General features: G+C 42.3%; 1 protein-coding gene across 2 annotated transcripts; it reads left to right on the plus strand.

The window, feature by feature from the left end:
* Window positions 1–234: 234 nt before the first annotated feature.
* Window positions 235–13700, plus strand: LOC139470282 (serine/threonine-protein phosphatase 6 regulatory ankyrin repeat subunit B-like). Of its 2 annotated transcripts, XM_071252641.1 has the most exons (5): window positions 235–369; window positions 1191–1280; window positions 8381–10223; window positions 10839–11330; window positions 11535–13700. In XM_071252641.1, the coding sequence occupies exons 1-5, from the start codon at window positions 240–242 to the stop codon at window positions 13312–13314; spliced, it is 4335 nt and encodes a 1444-aa protein (XP_071108742.1). In that variant the 5' UTR covers window positions 235–239; the 3' UTR covers window positions 13315–13700. The 2 variants fall into 2 exon arrangements, with proteins under 2 accessions (XP_071108742.1, XP_071108741.1); XM_071252640.1 differs by having other exon boundaries at window positions 8381–13700.
* The last annotated feature ends 2136 nt before the right edge of the window (window positions 13701–15836 follow it).

Consider the following 15836-nt stretch of genomic DNA (forward strand, 5'->3'; position numbering starts at 1 on the left):
CAAAGTCCAAGGCCGTCATTGAGGTTATTGTGAAAGATTGTTGTATCATTCATTGCCAGTTACTTTTGTAGGTTTATTTGTAGAATCCTGAGACTTGGTAAATGATAACAGTTGATAACGTTTTATTGTGCTTTAAAGTGCAAAGTTCATAACTTTGAGGAATTTGGTGTTGCTTGATCAATGTCCCAAGTCATATTATCGATGGTAGTACCTATGGTTTTCTTTCAGAACAGTGAGAAATGGAAGGAAATCCAGACTCGCGTGGCCATCAGATGACCGGACGCCTCACAGAGGAAGCAGCTGATTTGCTGAGGAGGACTGAACAAGGGAGACAACCTACTGCCACAACTGCAATACAGCATAACTACAGTGAGTATTTCAAACCTGTACAGTCATGCATACAGCTAGAAAGAAGGAGTAGGATCGATATCAGAAGCTGATCTAACAAACAAAAATTGAGTTAAAATTAGAGAATCTGTTGTGGTATTTTTGTGTGAGGCCAAACCAGGTATAAACTCTGATCTTGTTAACACATAATTTGTCTGATATCCCACAAATTACAGGAAGTCATATGCATGACATGTGGAATGATATATTTAAAACATAAAAAGAAACACATCATAAGTATGCCCTTTCTATAGGGCTGGGACGGGTAACTCAAGTCATTATTTATAATAATTTGCCGCTTTCGAGCAGCTTGGTGATGAATTTGAACCATACAAATGTGCCACCATTCCATAAGATGTTGGGTATAGATATACATCTTCTTCCAGCCTCAGATAGGGGGCACGGTTGGCCCAGTTGTCTAAGGCGCCGCGATTCGCTGTGCAGAGTTGCGTCCCTAAGGCACGCCAGAAACCTATGATTGTGGGTTCGCATCCCGGTTCGCCCCGATTATGTTTCAAGGTTTGTCAGCACCATACCCATACTCGTGGGTTTCACCGAAGTGGTAAACGTCTGAGACCTGCATCATTTCGGGCTTTCCTCCCACATTAAGCTGACACGCCGTGATATAACTGGTATACTGTTAAAAGCGGCGTTAAACCCAACCCACACACTCACTCACTACTATGTTTTCGACATCTCCTCTGAAACTACGACTGTGAAGGTGAATTTCTCATGATTGTGGAAGGGTTTTGTTGCTTGTATTTATCTGACGATAATGAGACCAGAGTTTGACTCTGTTGCAGGTGGTCCAGTGTCTCAGGTGGACTTGACCAATGCTACCAATGTCTCCGTCTCCGTCGGGGAACAAGGAGCTAGAGGATGTCTGTCACAAGGTGAGATGTCACCTGGCATGCACATGCTGATAAATTGATGTCGAGGACAACTATTATTATAAAAATTAAGAGAGGATAATTTAGGCATGATTAAAACATGCTACAGGACCAACCAATTGTTATTTGGGAGAGGGCTTTGAAATGTATTAAACAAATTGGCCCAAGAATAAAATGGGAAATTTGTATGAATGATCCTAGCTTTGTTATCTCTAAAATATACTCATATCATGTCAATCTGATTTTATGAAACATGGCTCCCGCTGTGGCCATCTTGAAAATGTCCTTGGTGTAATTTCAGCATTTCTGCTTGTATCATTATGAAATGTGATATGCACAAGTATGCGTCTTTTGGAGTTACATACATTTGTATGACCTTTGACCTACTGTATTTTTTACATCCCCGACACGACAATACCTATGAACTGAAACTTTGCCAGCCGATCCCACTGAACTGAATATTTCAATATGACCGTCAATCGTAGTCATAATAGGTAACATCATTATCATGAAAATAGTGTCATGAAAGTAAATTAGTGAGTGAGTGAGTTGGGTTTAACGCCTCTTTTAACAGTATTCCAGTTATATCGCGGCGTGTCAGCTTCATATGGGAGGAAAGCCAGAAGTGATCTCAGACGTTTACCGCTTCGGTGAAACCCATGAGTACGGGTATGGTGCTGACAAACCTAGAAACATAAACGGGGCGAACCGGGATCCGAACCCACAATCATAGGTTTTTGGCGTGCCCAAGGGACGCAACTCTACACACCGAATTGCGGTGTCTTAGACGACTGGGCCACCCGTGCCCTCGTCATGAAAGTGAAGACGCTCTCATGGGCAATAAAAATGAAAAGTAGGTGCAAAATTGGAAGCCATATCTTAGATCCCACCGCACTGTAGCATGCCATCATGTTTCATCAAATTATCTGCATCATTTGGGAGCACATGAAACCTGTGCTTGTTGGTTTCAGTGGTAAATGTCTGAGACCTGCCTCACTGTGGGATTTCCTCCTATACTAAGACATGCTATATCTGGAATACTGTTCATGGAAAGCAAACTCAAAAAGGAAATGGTTCCAGCAACTTTGGGAGAAGCAGTCGATAAGGTGGCCCAGGCTAAGTTTCATGCACATTTTGATGTAGGAAATCAACAGTATAAGTTCAAGCAGGACCAAATTGTCCACGAATGGCAGACAAACGTTTGTGCCATTTACTTCAGCTGTTGAGGCAAGGGCTAAGTCCCACAGTACTTTAAAGATAGGTTACTTTCTATTGACGGAGGACTTAAAAGGGTACATGACCTTGTGACCCCTGATAACCCCAACTATGACCTTTGCAGTAGATAGAGCCTTGCCCTTTTAGAATGCTTTTGGAGATCTTCTCGTCTGATACTGTTTGACTTCTTATGTTATTATAAGCAGTGTAAATTAATTGCATGTTTTTTTGTATGAAGTATATTTAACAATTCAAATTTTACAAAAAGTTTAAAGATCCTGACAGTGGTCTTGTGGAAAAGTGTCCACCTGGAGAGTGGAAGGTAGGGGGTTCAATCCCTGGCCTCGTCATACCAAAAGATGTTAATAGATGGTACTTGTTGCTTCTCTGGTGCTCGGCATTAAGGGGCTAAAACAAAGACTGGTCAGCTCGGAGCCAGTATACTATGTCTGAGTGGGGTATTCATGTTAAACTGCGTCATGGTATGTCAGTGGGCTAGCACTATAAAAAAGGCATTTGTCTGGACTAGAACAAGCAGCCACACACACACGTGCATGCACATCGCTATGTAGGTGCAATAATCTTGAACGAGACGTTAATCCCAATTTCAACTCGCATCACCTTAAAATCAGTGTGATGCACAGAATGTAATTGAACCATCCAGGGTCTACACAAAGGTCAAGATGACTGTCTCGCGGTGTAATATCCCAATGCATGCAGACATTTGTCATTGGCCGCATCTTCATGATGTTCGTATGCCACAAGCTTCAGCAGGTATTGGTCTGTTGATTGGGGACATGCATGCAGGACGATTGATTTGAGGACTGGACCAAGTGGAAGTCCACATGCGACACAAACCAGACTTGGGTGGATAGTGTGGAAGACTTAAGACTGGTCTAGTGGAAGTCCACATGCCACACCAACCAGGCTCGGATGGATAGTGTGGAAGACTGGTCAAGTGGAAGTCCACATGCGACATCAACCAGGCTCGGATGGATAGTGTGGAAGACTGGTCAAGTGGAAGTCCCCATGCGACACGAACCAGGCTCGGATGTATAGTGTGGAAGACTTGTCAAGTGGAAGTCCACATGCCACACCAACTGAACGAGCTGGAAAGACTTGTGAGTCAATCAATCCATCTTCATTTCCTTTAAAGTTCTATTGACAACAGGAAAGAGAATTCAGAGGAGGATAAGATATTCATTCGAAACCTGAAGAGTTTCATTTCATTTCAGCACAAAATTGCCATTCAAGAAAGCAGAGGTGAAGCTACCAGATAACCATACCCAAGTCCTAAAGAGAACAGAAAAAGTGAAAGTGAAACTGAAAAGAGATCCTAAGTTATTGGAAGAATATGAAGATTCCATGTCTGAACTTGTTGATTAGGGCAATGCTGAGAGCATACCTGCAGTCGAGGTGATGGGTACTGTTGGTCAGCATATGAAGGTACATCCCAAAACAGTCAGCTGCTGCAGAAACCAAGTAATCTCAAAGGCGTCCTTCTGCGATTCAGACAGGGACATACAGCCATAATGTCAGATAATGAAGCCATGTTCAACCAGGTGGAAGTAGTGAAAGATGACTCTGATAACTTCAGATACTATCTGTGGCTGGAGTGAGTGAGTGAGTGAGTGGGTTGGGTTTAACGTCGCTTTTAACAGTATTCCAGTTATATATCACAGCGTGTCAGCTTAATGTGGGAGGAAAGCCCGAAGTGATGCAAGTCTTAGACCTTTACGACTTCAGTGAAACCCACGATCACGGGTATGGTGCTGACAAACCTAGAAACATAATCGGGGTGAACCAGGATTCGAACCCACAATCATAGGTTTTGGCGTGTCCAAGGGACGCAACTCTGCACAGCGAATCGCGGCGCCTAAGACGACTGGGCCACCGTGCCCCCTATCTATGGCTGGAAGAAGATGTATATCTATACCCAACATCTTATGGAATGGTGGCACATTTGTATGGCTCAATATCATCAGCAAGCTGCTCGAAAGCGGCAAATCATTATAAAAATGACTTTTCAGAGAAGGCAATAGTAGTGACAAGAAAGAGTCTTTGTGTGGATGATTTTTTAAAGTCTGGGCCTACAGATGAGGGCGACATCTTGTGAAGAATGTGGGTGAACCATGCCAGAAAGGTGGCTTCCATTTAACAAAATGGATCACCAACATTTACTCGGTCATTGCCACAATTTCAAAAGGAGAGCAATCAAAGGTAGTGAAAAGTTTGAATCTTGAACAAGATGAACTTGCAACTGAAAAGGCACTTTACCGGGCGCACTTTTTCAGATCCAATTAGCGCTGTGGGGGCTCGAACGCGCTTCACCGGCTCTGCTAATTAATGCGTTAATTAGCTGCGTTAATTAGTTTCCCTAAGACCGAGAACGGGTGTTTGATTGTCAAGATGTGTAGGTTTCCCTAAGACCGAGAACGGGCGTTTGATTGTAAAGATGTGTAGGTTTCCCTAAGACCGAAAACGGGTGTTGGATCGTGAAGCGAGAGTCACCAGAGCGTGTAACGGTATAACGAGACAGCATTGGCATTATAGCGCGGTAATTGAGCAGATGGTAGAGCTCGGGCTGCGCCCGGTAAACTGCATTGTTGCCACTGAAAGAGCTGTAGGAGTTCTATGAGAGGTAGAACCTGACATGATTAGCTTCAAAATTCAGATGACGAAACAGCCTGCACCTGGAAGGGGAATTCTCCCTACAGTCTCTTCAGTGTAGGACCACTTATGACATGCTTCAGCTGTTAAATCGCACGCCAAATTCTCTCATAAGAATTGTGACAATTAAAGATGGACTGGGATGAAGAGGTCAGTGGGATTCCGTTACGGAAGCGAAATCTGGATCTTGAATCTTCCTAACCTGGAAAACATGAAAGTACCCAGATGTTAGAAACCAGCTGACTTTGAATCAGTCATTTCAAATGAATAGCATGTGTTTTGTGATGCCAGTGAACAAGGCTTTGGCATTGTTGTTACATTCGATTTCAGAATAACAAAGGTGATATTCATTGTGCTCTCATGTTTTTGATTGCCTGTCATCTGCGTCAGTTGAACAGTGACAGTTCAACAACATGCCAAGATTAACAGAAGTGCAAAGAAACAACATCATAGGCCACTTGCAGGCAGAGGAAACCCGATCAGCTGTAGCCAGGGTTTTCAATGTAGCGCCCAGGACCATCACAAGGATAGGGGGTCGGTTTTATCAGCATTGGTCAACACATGATCGGCCAATGTCGGGACGACCAAGAGTAACCATCCCCGCCCAAGATTGCAACATCCGAATGTGTCACCTATGTGAAAAGACGACCACAGCCACCTCAACTTCATCCCAAATACCCGGACTGCGCAGAATCTCTGACCAGACCGTATGAAACCATTTAAGAGCAGCAGGTCTACGAGTAAGATGTCCTGTTCGACGGGTCATACTGAGTCGACAACGTCGTCAACAACGACTGCTTTGGTGTCCTTGACACAGGGTGTGGCTTCAACTGCGATGGATAGATGTCTGGTTCAGAGATGAATCAAGATTTCTCCTCCGTCGAGGGTTTGAAGAGCACGGGTCTACATACATCGGGAAGAATGTTACTCCGGAAACTGCGTACAGGAATTGGACAGGTTATAGATAGAGCACCTGTGGGATGAATTGGATAGACAGCTATGCTGACGTCCACCACAACCCCAGATGTTGCAGCAGTTGGCTTTTGCGTTGCCGGTTGAGTCGGCGACAATTCCCCAGGATGTGATTCGCATACTCGTCTTTTCCATGGGCAGGAGATGTCATGCCACTATCGATTCCAACATACACGTTATTGATGGTAGCTGACCTTCACCTTGGACTTTTCCTAATAACTGAGATGACTACAATCACCAAATGTTCTCTCCACAGCATTTTGGCTCAGTACCTTGTATGGTTCCTCGTATATATGTATTTTCCTACCTCACACAAATCTGTCTTTGCGTTTCTTTTTTTTAAGAATAATCATTAGTATATTATTGGACAGATAGCATGGCAGTTATCAGTGATCAGATATCTCCAATGAGAAAACCTGCGTCCACACGTTTTTAGCAAACCACCTCCCTGTGATTCATGAAGCAACTGACGTCAACCGAATTGAGATAAACCAAATTTACTACCCGGGTACCCCCCCCCCCCCCCCCCCCCAATTACCCGACCCTACCCGGGTGCCCACTGTAGGTCTCAAGAGATACAAAATGTCCATTTGGGAATGTTGTTACCACAGCTCTTGCAAAACATATTTAGATACATATATAAAACGATCTGGTCATGCATGCACTGAAGTTGACTTAAGTTATATCTTTATTCAACCATATGAAAGGTCAGAAGGAATGGGTGCATAGTCAGAAAGAAATACGGGCCATTTGTGACTTGTAGTGAAACCATAGAGTTCTAGATGAGTTTTCTCATTAAACAATATGTCACGTGACTTAACACGGGTCCGGGTAGTCCTGTGGGTACCCGGGTCCTACTCAGTACCCACCCGGCCCGGGTACCCGAATTACCCGTCACAGCCCTACTAATGTTCGTATTTCTTTCTGACTATGCACCCATTCATTCTGACTTTTTAAATCTGTGAATAAAGATATAACTTGAGTCAAATTCAGTGTATGCATGACCAGATTGTTTAATACATGTATCTAAATGCGTTTTGCCAGTGCTATGGTAAGAAAATGCCCAATCGGACATTTTGTACCTATCTCTTGAGACCTACAGAGGGTACCCGGGTAGGGTCAGGTAATAGGGGGTTGGGTACCCGGGTAGAAAAATCGGACTCGTCCCAGCCCTAATGTAAACAGTAGCTGTAATCTTGTAGATGTGTCATCACCCAGAGAATAAAGGCTGTGATAGAATGAGAGAAGAATTGACATTTATTGACTTTCATAGATACTCTCAGAGAAATATTTCTTTGTAGTCATTATTCTGTTGCCAGGTTATAAACAGAGGATGGGGTCATTAAGAAAACTCATCACTTAATAACTTAAATTATTCATAAAAAAACTAACCATTTATTGGGAATTATGTCTTTTATGCAAAATAAGTCGTTCAGCAAATCCTCACCCATTAAATGATACATCACTGAATAAAGGTGAGCTTCTGTACCTGTGGTTTCACTGACTGAATGTTTCTTCTCAGATGCATATGTGTAGGATGATGTGTAGGACCATATCGTTTTTTTCTGTTGACCAAAAATATTTTTCTCAATTTAGAAACATATTTAAGCATGATCATCTCAAAAATGCAAATGCCTGGAGTGTCGACATTTTGGTAGGATATGTATCACGTGAAATGGGATGCACATGTAATCATTGGCAATGAGATTAAGATACTGATTCATCTTAGATTGAACATACATAGTGAAATTGGGCTTAAAGTCATGTTGAAGATTACTACACATGCATAGTGATGGGCATGCATGTGTGTCTGTATGGCGGCTTGTACTAGTCCGGACATATTGTGGCTTTATAGTGCTGGGCCAATGAGATACCATGCCACAGTTCAATACGGATTTCCCACCGATACTGACTCTGAACTGACCAATCCTTGTTTTATCCCCTTGATGGTGAATACCAGGCAGGTAACAAGTACCATCTTTTACCATTGTTTGGCATGACATGGCCGGGGGATCGAGGGTGATTATGAGTTTGCTTAGGATCATTGAACACACCTGGTCAGCATAATGTTTTAAATGTTTTGTGATAATTATATGAAGGACCTGAATAAGATCCAAGTGGTAAAAATGTGTGGCTTGATTTAAACTGTGCCTTGCTGTTGTGTTGTCTATTCTGACAGGTCCAGATTTGACTATTGATAGACCAACTTAACATTCACACAATCAATGATTCCCCTTTTCCCACAGAACGTTACTGCCAAAAGCTGGACTTGCTCAAGGAGTATTTTGTGGACATCCATGCCCTCCAGACAGCCCAACAGCTCCTTGAGAAGCATGGCCATGTCAGCATCTGTGGAGCTCCTGGAGATGGGAAGACCAGCATTGCTCTGAAGATCTGTGAGGCATATCAACAAAAGGGGTATGAAACAGTGTTTGTGGAAAACATTGAACGTTTTGACGTTGATACAATTTCTAAACGGCAATCACACATGCTGGTTGTTTTTGATGATATATTTGGTTCTGTCACATTCAGTTCAAATTTGGAAAAGCTACATGAATTGTTCAGTGCCTTGGTTGATGATCTTGCTAAAACTGCCGCTGATACAGAGAGGGATTCCAAGAAGAAGAAAGATAAACAATCAAAAGGTAAGGAACAATCCAATGAAGAAACCCCCATCTACAGACTGAAGCTTGTTTTTACATCCAGGACATACATCTGGAAGGAGGGGTGTTCAAGACTACATCAGTACAAAGTGGATCTACTTAAAACAGAAGCTGTGCTTGATATGACTAAAGACCATCTCACGGTTGAAGAAAAGAAACGTATGTTACATTCCTTCAAGAGCAAACATCCTAAATGTGATATCTCTGAAAAGGATATTTGTAGCATCACAGATTCAAAAAATAATATATTTGGATTCCCTCTTATCAGCAGACTCTTTTTCACTCATGCAGTCTTCCAGATGCACAACATAAAATTCTTCAATCATCCTCTGACCTACCTGAGAGGTGACCTTGACGCCATTGTCCGGGAAGAAAGCAATAGATCGGCAGCCATCCTCCTCCTCATCCTCTGTGATGGAAACCTGAACCTTGTTTCTTTGCAGTCACGAAAATCTGGAAATGTCAAGTTTGATGCTGTGAAAGACGTAGTTCCTTGTTGTACAAGCATCGGCATTGCCAAGGAGATCACAAACTTTACTGGGGTCTACTGTACAGTCGAGGATCACATCGCATCTTTCTCTCACCCCTCCATATACGATGCTGCAGCCTGTGCTGTAGGACATCTCAATATCGTGTTGCTGCTGGAACACTGCTCCCTGAAATTCCTGTATGAAAGAGTGAGGCTGGGTAAGAGTATACAGTCATCAGACATTGAAGATGTCTCAAACATGATCTACATCACCCCCCAACTCCACCAAACAGTAGTGGACAGACTGGTGGAAGGTATTCGACAAGGATGCTTCATTTGGACAGTGAAACATCCAGTTCTCCGTGATGAGAGGATTGCCTCCCTACTATGGACAGAGATTAATGATAACATTGTTGATATTGTCAAACAAAAGGATAGGGACTCAGGTGAATGCTTTTTGTATTTAGCTTCCCTATCTGAGAGTTACTTTCTATTCTCAAAGTCATTAGAAGTTGTTGGAAGACAGGGTGACACATCAACTGATCTATATGACTGCGTGGTAGCCTGTGTTGTTCATGGCAAACTAAAACACCTGGAACACCTCGTTGCAGTCATGAGTCTACAAGCAGGATTCAATGTTGAATTTTCCATACGCGGGAAAACCCTTCTGACCATGGCTGCCAAGTCAGGACAGTCAGAGGTGTTCAACTTCCTCATCCAGAAGGGTGCTGATATTTCAGTGACGGATAAGACAGGAAACACCTGTTTACATTATGCCTGTGAATCAGGAAGTATGGCGTTGACCAGAAAGGTGGTTGAAATGTGTCCTGTTTTACTAAATTCCAAAAGTTTTGTGGGTTTCACACCTGCAATGCTTTGTGCCAAAGCAGGTCACCTTTTGATCCTGAAGTTCCTGAAACAAAAAGGAGCCGATTTAACTCTTACCGACTGTAACTTGTCAGATTGTTTGCACTTGGCCAGTGAAAATGGCAATCTGTCAACTGTGAGATTTTTTATTTCGCTGAATATGTTTAATGTGAACAAGAAGGAAACATTTTTAATGCAAACATCAGCTATGAAGGCAGCAGAAGGAGGACACTATGATGTTTATCATCTCCTTGTGTCTGAGGGTGCAGATCTGACACTTACTGATGATGACAACAGAGACTGTCTGATGTTGGCATGTGAGGGAGGAAACATATCTATAGTGAAACATGTCTTGTCAATGAAAACATGTGACATCAACAGGCGGGGAGGAGGGTTGAAACAAACACCAGTTATGATGGCATTGGAAGGAGGACACTATGATGTTTATCATCTCCTTGTATCTGAGTGTGCAGATCTAACACTCACTGATAAAACAAACAGAGACTGTCTGCTGTTGGCATGTAAGAGAGGGAACATATATATAGTGAAACATCTTTTGTCAATGAAAACATGTGACATCAACAGGCGGGGAGGAGAGTTGAAACAAACACCAGTTATGATGGCATTGGAAGGAGGACACTATGATGTTTATCATCTCCTTGTGTCTGAGGGTGGAGATCTAACACTTACTGATAGATACAACAGAGACTGTCTGATGTTGGCATGTGTGTATGGAAACATATCTATAGTGAAACATGTTCTGTCAATGAAAACATGTGACATCAACAGGCGGGGAGGATGGTTGAAACAAACACCAGTTATGATGGCATTGGAAGGAGGACACTATGATGTTTATCATCTCCTTGTGTCTGAGGGTGCAGATCTAACACTTACTGATAGAGACAACAGAGACTGTCTGATGTTGGCATGTGAGGGAGGCAACATATCTATAGTGAAAGATCTTTTGTCAATGAAAACATGGAACATCAACAGGCGGGTAGGGGAGTTGAAACAAACACCAGTTATGATGGCATTGGAAGGAGGACACTGTGATGTTTATCATCTCCTTGTGTCTGAGGCTGCAAATCTGACACTTACTGATAAAAACAACAGAGACTGTCTGATGTTGGCATGTGAGGGAGGAAACATAAATATAGTGAAAGATCTTTTGTCAATGAAAACATGTGACATCAACAGGCGGGGAGGATGGTTGAAACAAACACCAATTATGACGGCATTGGAAGGAGGACACTATGATGTTTATCATCTCCTTGTATTTGAGTGTGCAGATGTGACAATTACTGATAAAACAAACAGAGACTGTCTGATGTTGGCATGTAAGAGAGGGAACATAAATATAGTGAAAGATCTTTTGTCTATGAAAACATGTGACATCAACAGGCGGGGAGGATGGTTGAAACAAACACCAATTATGATGGCATTGGAAGGAGGACACTATGATGTTTATCATCTCCTTGTGTCTGAGGGTGCAGATCTGACACTTACTGATAGAGACAACAGAGACTGTCTGATGTTGGCATGTGAGGGAGGCAACATATCTATAGTGAAAGATCTTTTGTCAATGAAAACATGGAACATCAACAGGCGGGTAGGGGAGTTGAAACAAACACCAGTTATGATGGCATTGGAAGGAGGACACTGTGATGTTTATCATCTCCTTGTGTCTGAGGCTGCAAATCTGACACTTACTGATAAAAACAACAGAGACTGTCTGATGTTGGCATGTGAGGGAGGAAACATAAATATAGTTAAACATGTTTTGTCAATGAAAACATGTGACATCAACAGGCGGGGAGGATGGTTGAAACAAACACCAATTATGACGGCATTGGAAGGAGGACACTATGATGTTTATCATCTCCTTGTATTTGAGTGTGCAGATCTGACACTTACTGATAAAACAAACAGAGACTGTCTGATGTTGGCATGTAAGAGAGGGAACATAAATATAGTGAAAGATCTTTTGTCTATGAAAACATGTGACATCAACAGGCGGGGAGGATGGTTGAAACAAACACCAATTATGATGGCATTGGAAGGAGGACACTATGATGTTTATCATCTCCTTGTGTCTGAGGGTGCAGATCTGACACTTACTGATGATGACAACAGAGACTGTCTGATGTTGGCATGTGAGGGAGGTAACATATCTATAGTGAAACATGTTCTGTCAATGAAAACATGTGACATCAACAGGCGGGGAGGATGGTTGACACAAACACCAGTTATGATGGCATTGGAAGGAGGACACTATGATGTTTGTCATCTCCTTGTGTCTGAGGGTGCAGATCTAACACTTACTGATAAATACAACAGAGACTGTCTGATGTTGGCATGTGAGAGAGGGAACATGAACATAGTGAAACATGTTTTGTCAATGAAAACATGTGACATCAACAGGCGGGGAGGAGAGTTGAAACAAACACCAGTTATGATGGCATTGGAAGGAGGACACTATGATGTTGATCATCTCCTTGTGTCTGAGGGTGCAGATCTAACACTTACTGATAGAGACAACAGAGACTGTCTGATGTTGGCATGTGAGAGAGGGAACATGAACATAGTGAAACATGTCTTGTCAATGAAAACATGTGACATCAACAGGCGGGGAGGAGATTTGAAACAAACGCCAGTTATGATGGCATTGGAATTAGGACACGATGATGTTTATCATCTCCTTGTGTCTGAGGGTGCAGATCTAACACTTACTGATGACGACAACAGAGACTGTCTGATGTTGGCATGTGAGAGAGGGAACATGAAAATAGTGAAACATGTCTTGTCAATGAAAACATGGGACATCAACAGGCGGGGAGGATGGTTGAAACAAACACCAGTTATGATGGCATTGGAAGGAGGACACTATGATGTTTATCATCTCCTTGTGTCTGAGGGTGCAGATCTAACACTTACTGATGACGACAACAGAGACTGTCTGATGTTGGCATGTGTGGGAGGAAACATATCTATAGTGAAACATGTCTTGTCAATGAAAACATGTGACATCAACAGGCGGGGAGGAAGGTTGAAACAAACACCAATTATGACGGCGTTGGAAGGAGGACACGATGATGTTTATCATCTCCTTGTATCTGAGGGTGCAGATATGACACTGATGACGACATCACAGACTAGTATATTGTTACCTGTATTTATGTAACTCGACACCAAACTCACGAGGGCTGCTTGCATCTGGCACCCTTCCTCAACCAGTGTCTGAGCAAGGTCTGTTCATGTGAGTGGAGGAAAAGGCAGGACAACGGGACGATGTTCCTGGTTGATTCATCGTTGAGAATTCACACTGGCATCACAACAGATTCCTTGCCACACCTTGACGATCGACCTCGAGATCACAACAAACATGCCTGCCATTTCCCTCATCGGTGGTGTACTCTGATAATCCTATCATCGTTGGCATCGACCTTTTTATCACAAAAGAACAGTCTTTGCCAGTTGCTGTTCTGCCACTAACAAATTATGTGTGTGTACCTGGGTGGTGGTGCTAACTCTGAATGAGTTATAGCCACATAAGTACCACCCACTTATAACCCCTGGTTTTCATTCTATACATATATACATAAATACTTATTCATCTATTATCACCATCGCTTCATTCTGTGTTCATTATATGTTGTCCTTGTCTGCAGTTGAATGTCAACCCTGATACCCTTTTGCAGCCTCTGTAATTTCTCCAGCTTCACCTGGACTTCCCCCTATCTATTTTTAGATATGTCCACCACTTCATGTGACTGAAGCATCTTGACTTCCTTTAATACCTGTCAGATGATACCTTTCTTCTGATTGGCCCTTTGGTTCAGTTCTTTAAACTTCCTTTCTCACCTGCCTCTCTGCTCAGGTGATAATCTTGGCATGATTGTTACTTTGAGTAAATTCTGATGCAAACTGTCAGTGTTACAGTGCTTTTATACCCTTTGGAGATCATTCTGCACGTGTTTCGCCTTTTGATTATTTAAAGTCAATTCTTACATATTTGAGTTTTCAAAAACCGTCATGCTGCTTGAGACCAGTTAAATTCTTCAGCAACCCATGCTTGCTTTAAAGGGCAACTATGACTAACAGGATCGGGGGTAAGGCTCACTGACTTGGTTGATGCATGTTATGGATCCCAGTTGCCTAGACTGTCACGATGTAAAACGATGCGGTGTAAAACAACAAACACACACTCAAATGTTGCTTGAAGCAAAGTATTAGTGCACTAGTATTGTAGTGGTGTATACAGCAGTAAGGTGTTGTAGTGGTGTATACAGCAGTATGATGGAGTAGTGTATACAGCAGTATGATGTTGTAGTGGTGTATACAGCAGTAAGGTGTTGTAGTGGTGTATACATCAGTAAGGTGTTGTAGTGGTGTATACAGCAGTAAGGTGTTGTAGTGGTGTATACAGCAGTAAGGTGTTGTAGTGGTGTATACAGCAGTAAGGTGTTGTAGTGGTGTATACAGCAGTATGGTGTTGTAGTGATGTATACAGCAGTATGATGTTGTAGTGGCGTATACAACAGTATGATGTTGTAGAGGTGTATACAGCAGTAAGGTGTTGTAGTGGTGTAAACAGCAATATGATGGTGTAGTGGTGTATACAGCAGTATGTTGTAGTGGTGTATACAGTAGTATGATGGTGTAGTGGTGTATACAGCAGTATGATGATGTGGTGTATACAGCAGTAAGGTGTTGTTGTGGTGTATACAGCAGTAAAGTGTTGTAGTGATATATACAGCAGTATGGTGTTGTAGTGGTGTATACAGCAGTAAGGTGTTGTAGTGGTGTATACAGCAGTAAGGTGTTGTAGTTTTGTATACAGCAGTTTGATGGTGTAGGGGTGTATAGAGTAGTAATGTGTTGTAATGGTGTATACATTGTAAGGTGTTGTAGTGGTGTATACAGCAGTAAGGTGTTGTAGCGGTGTATACAGCAGTAAGGTGTTGTAGTGGTGTATACAGCAGTATGGTGTTGTGGTGTATACAACAGTACGGTGTTGTAGTGGTGTATAGAGTAGTAATGTGTTGTAATGGTGTATACATTGTAAGGTGTTGTAGTGGTGTATACCGCAGTTAGGTATTGTAGTGGTGTATAGAGTAGTAATGTGTTGTAATGGTGTATACATTGTAAGGTGTTGTAGTGGTGTATACAGCAGTAAGGTGTTGTTGTGGTGTATACAGCAGTATGATGGTGAAGTGATGTATACAGCAGTATGATGTAGTAGTGTATACAGCAGTAAGGTGTTGTAGTGGTGTATGCAGCAGTATAATGTTGTTGTGGTGTATACAGCAGTATGGTGTTGTAGTGATGTATACAGCAGTAAGGTGTTGTATTGGTGTATACAGCAGTGAGGTGTTGTAGTGGTGTATACAGCAGTAAGGTGTTGTAGTGGTGTATACAGCAGTAAGGTGTTGTAGTGGTGTATACAGCAGTAAGGTGTTGTAGTGGTGTATACAGCAATAAGATTTTGTAGTGGTGTATACAGCAGTAAGGTGTTGTAGTGGTGTATACAGCAGTAAGGTGTTGTAGTGGTGTATACAGCAGTAAGGTGTTGTAGTGGTGTATACAGCAGTAAGGTGTTGTAGTGGTGTGTACAGCAATAAGATTTTGTAGTGGTGTATACAGCAGTATTGTGTTGTAGTGGTCTATCAACAAGTAAGATGTTGTAGTGGTGTATACAGAAGT

The sequence above is a fragment of the Haliotis cracherodii genome, unplaced genomic scaffold, assembly GCF_022045235.1.
Source record: "Haliotis cracherodii isolate W230 unplaced genomic scaffold, xgHalCrac1.p SCAF_20, whole genome shotgun sequence".
In the NCBI taxonomy this organism is placed as follows: Eukaryota; Metazoa; Mollusca; class Gastropoda; order Lepetellida; family Haliotidae; genus Haliotis; species Haliotis cracherodii.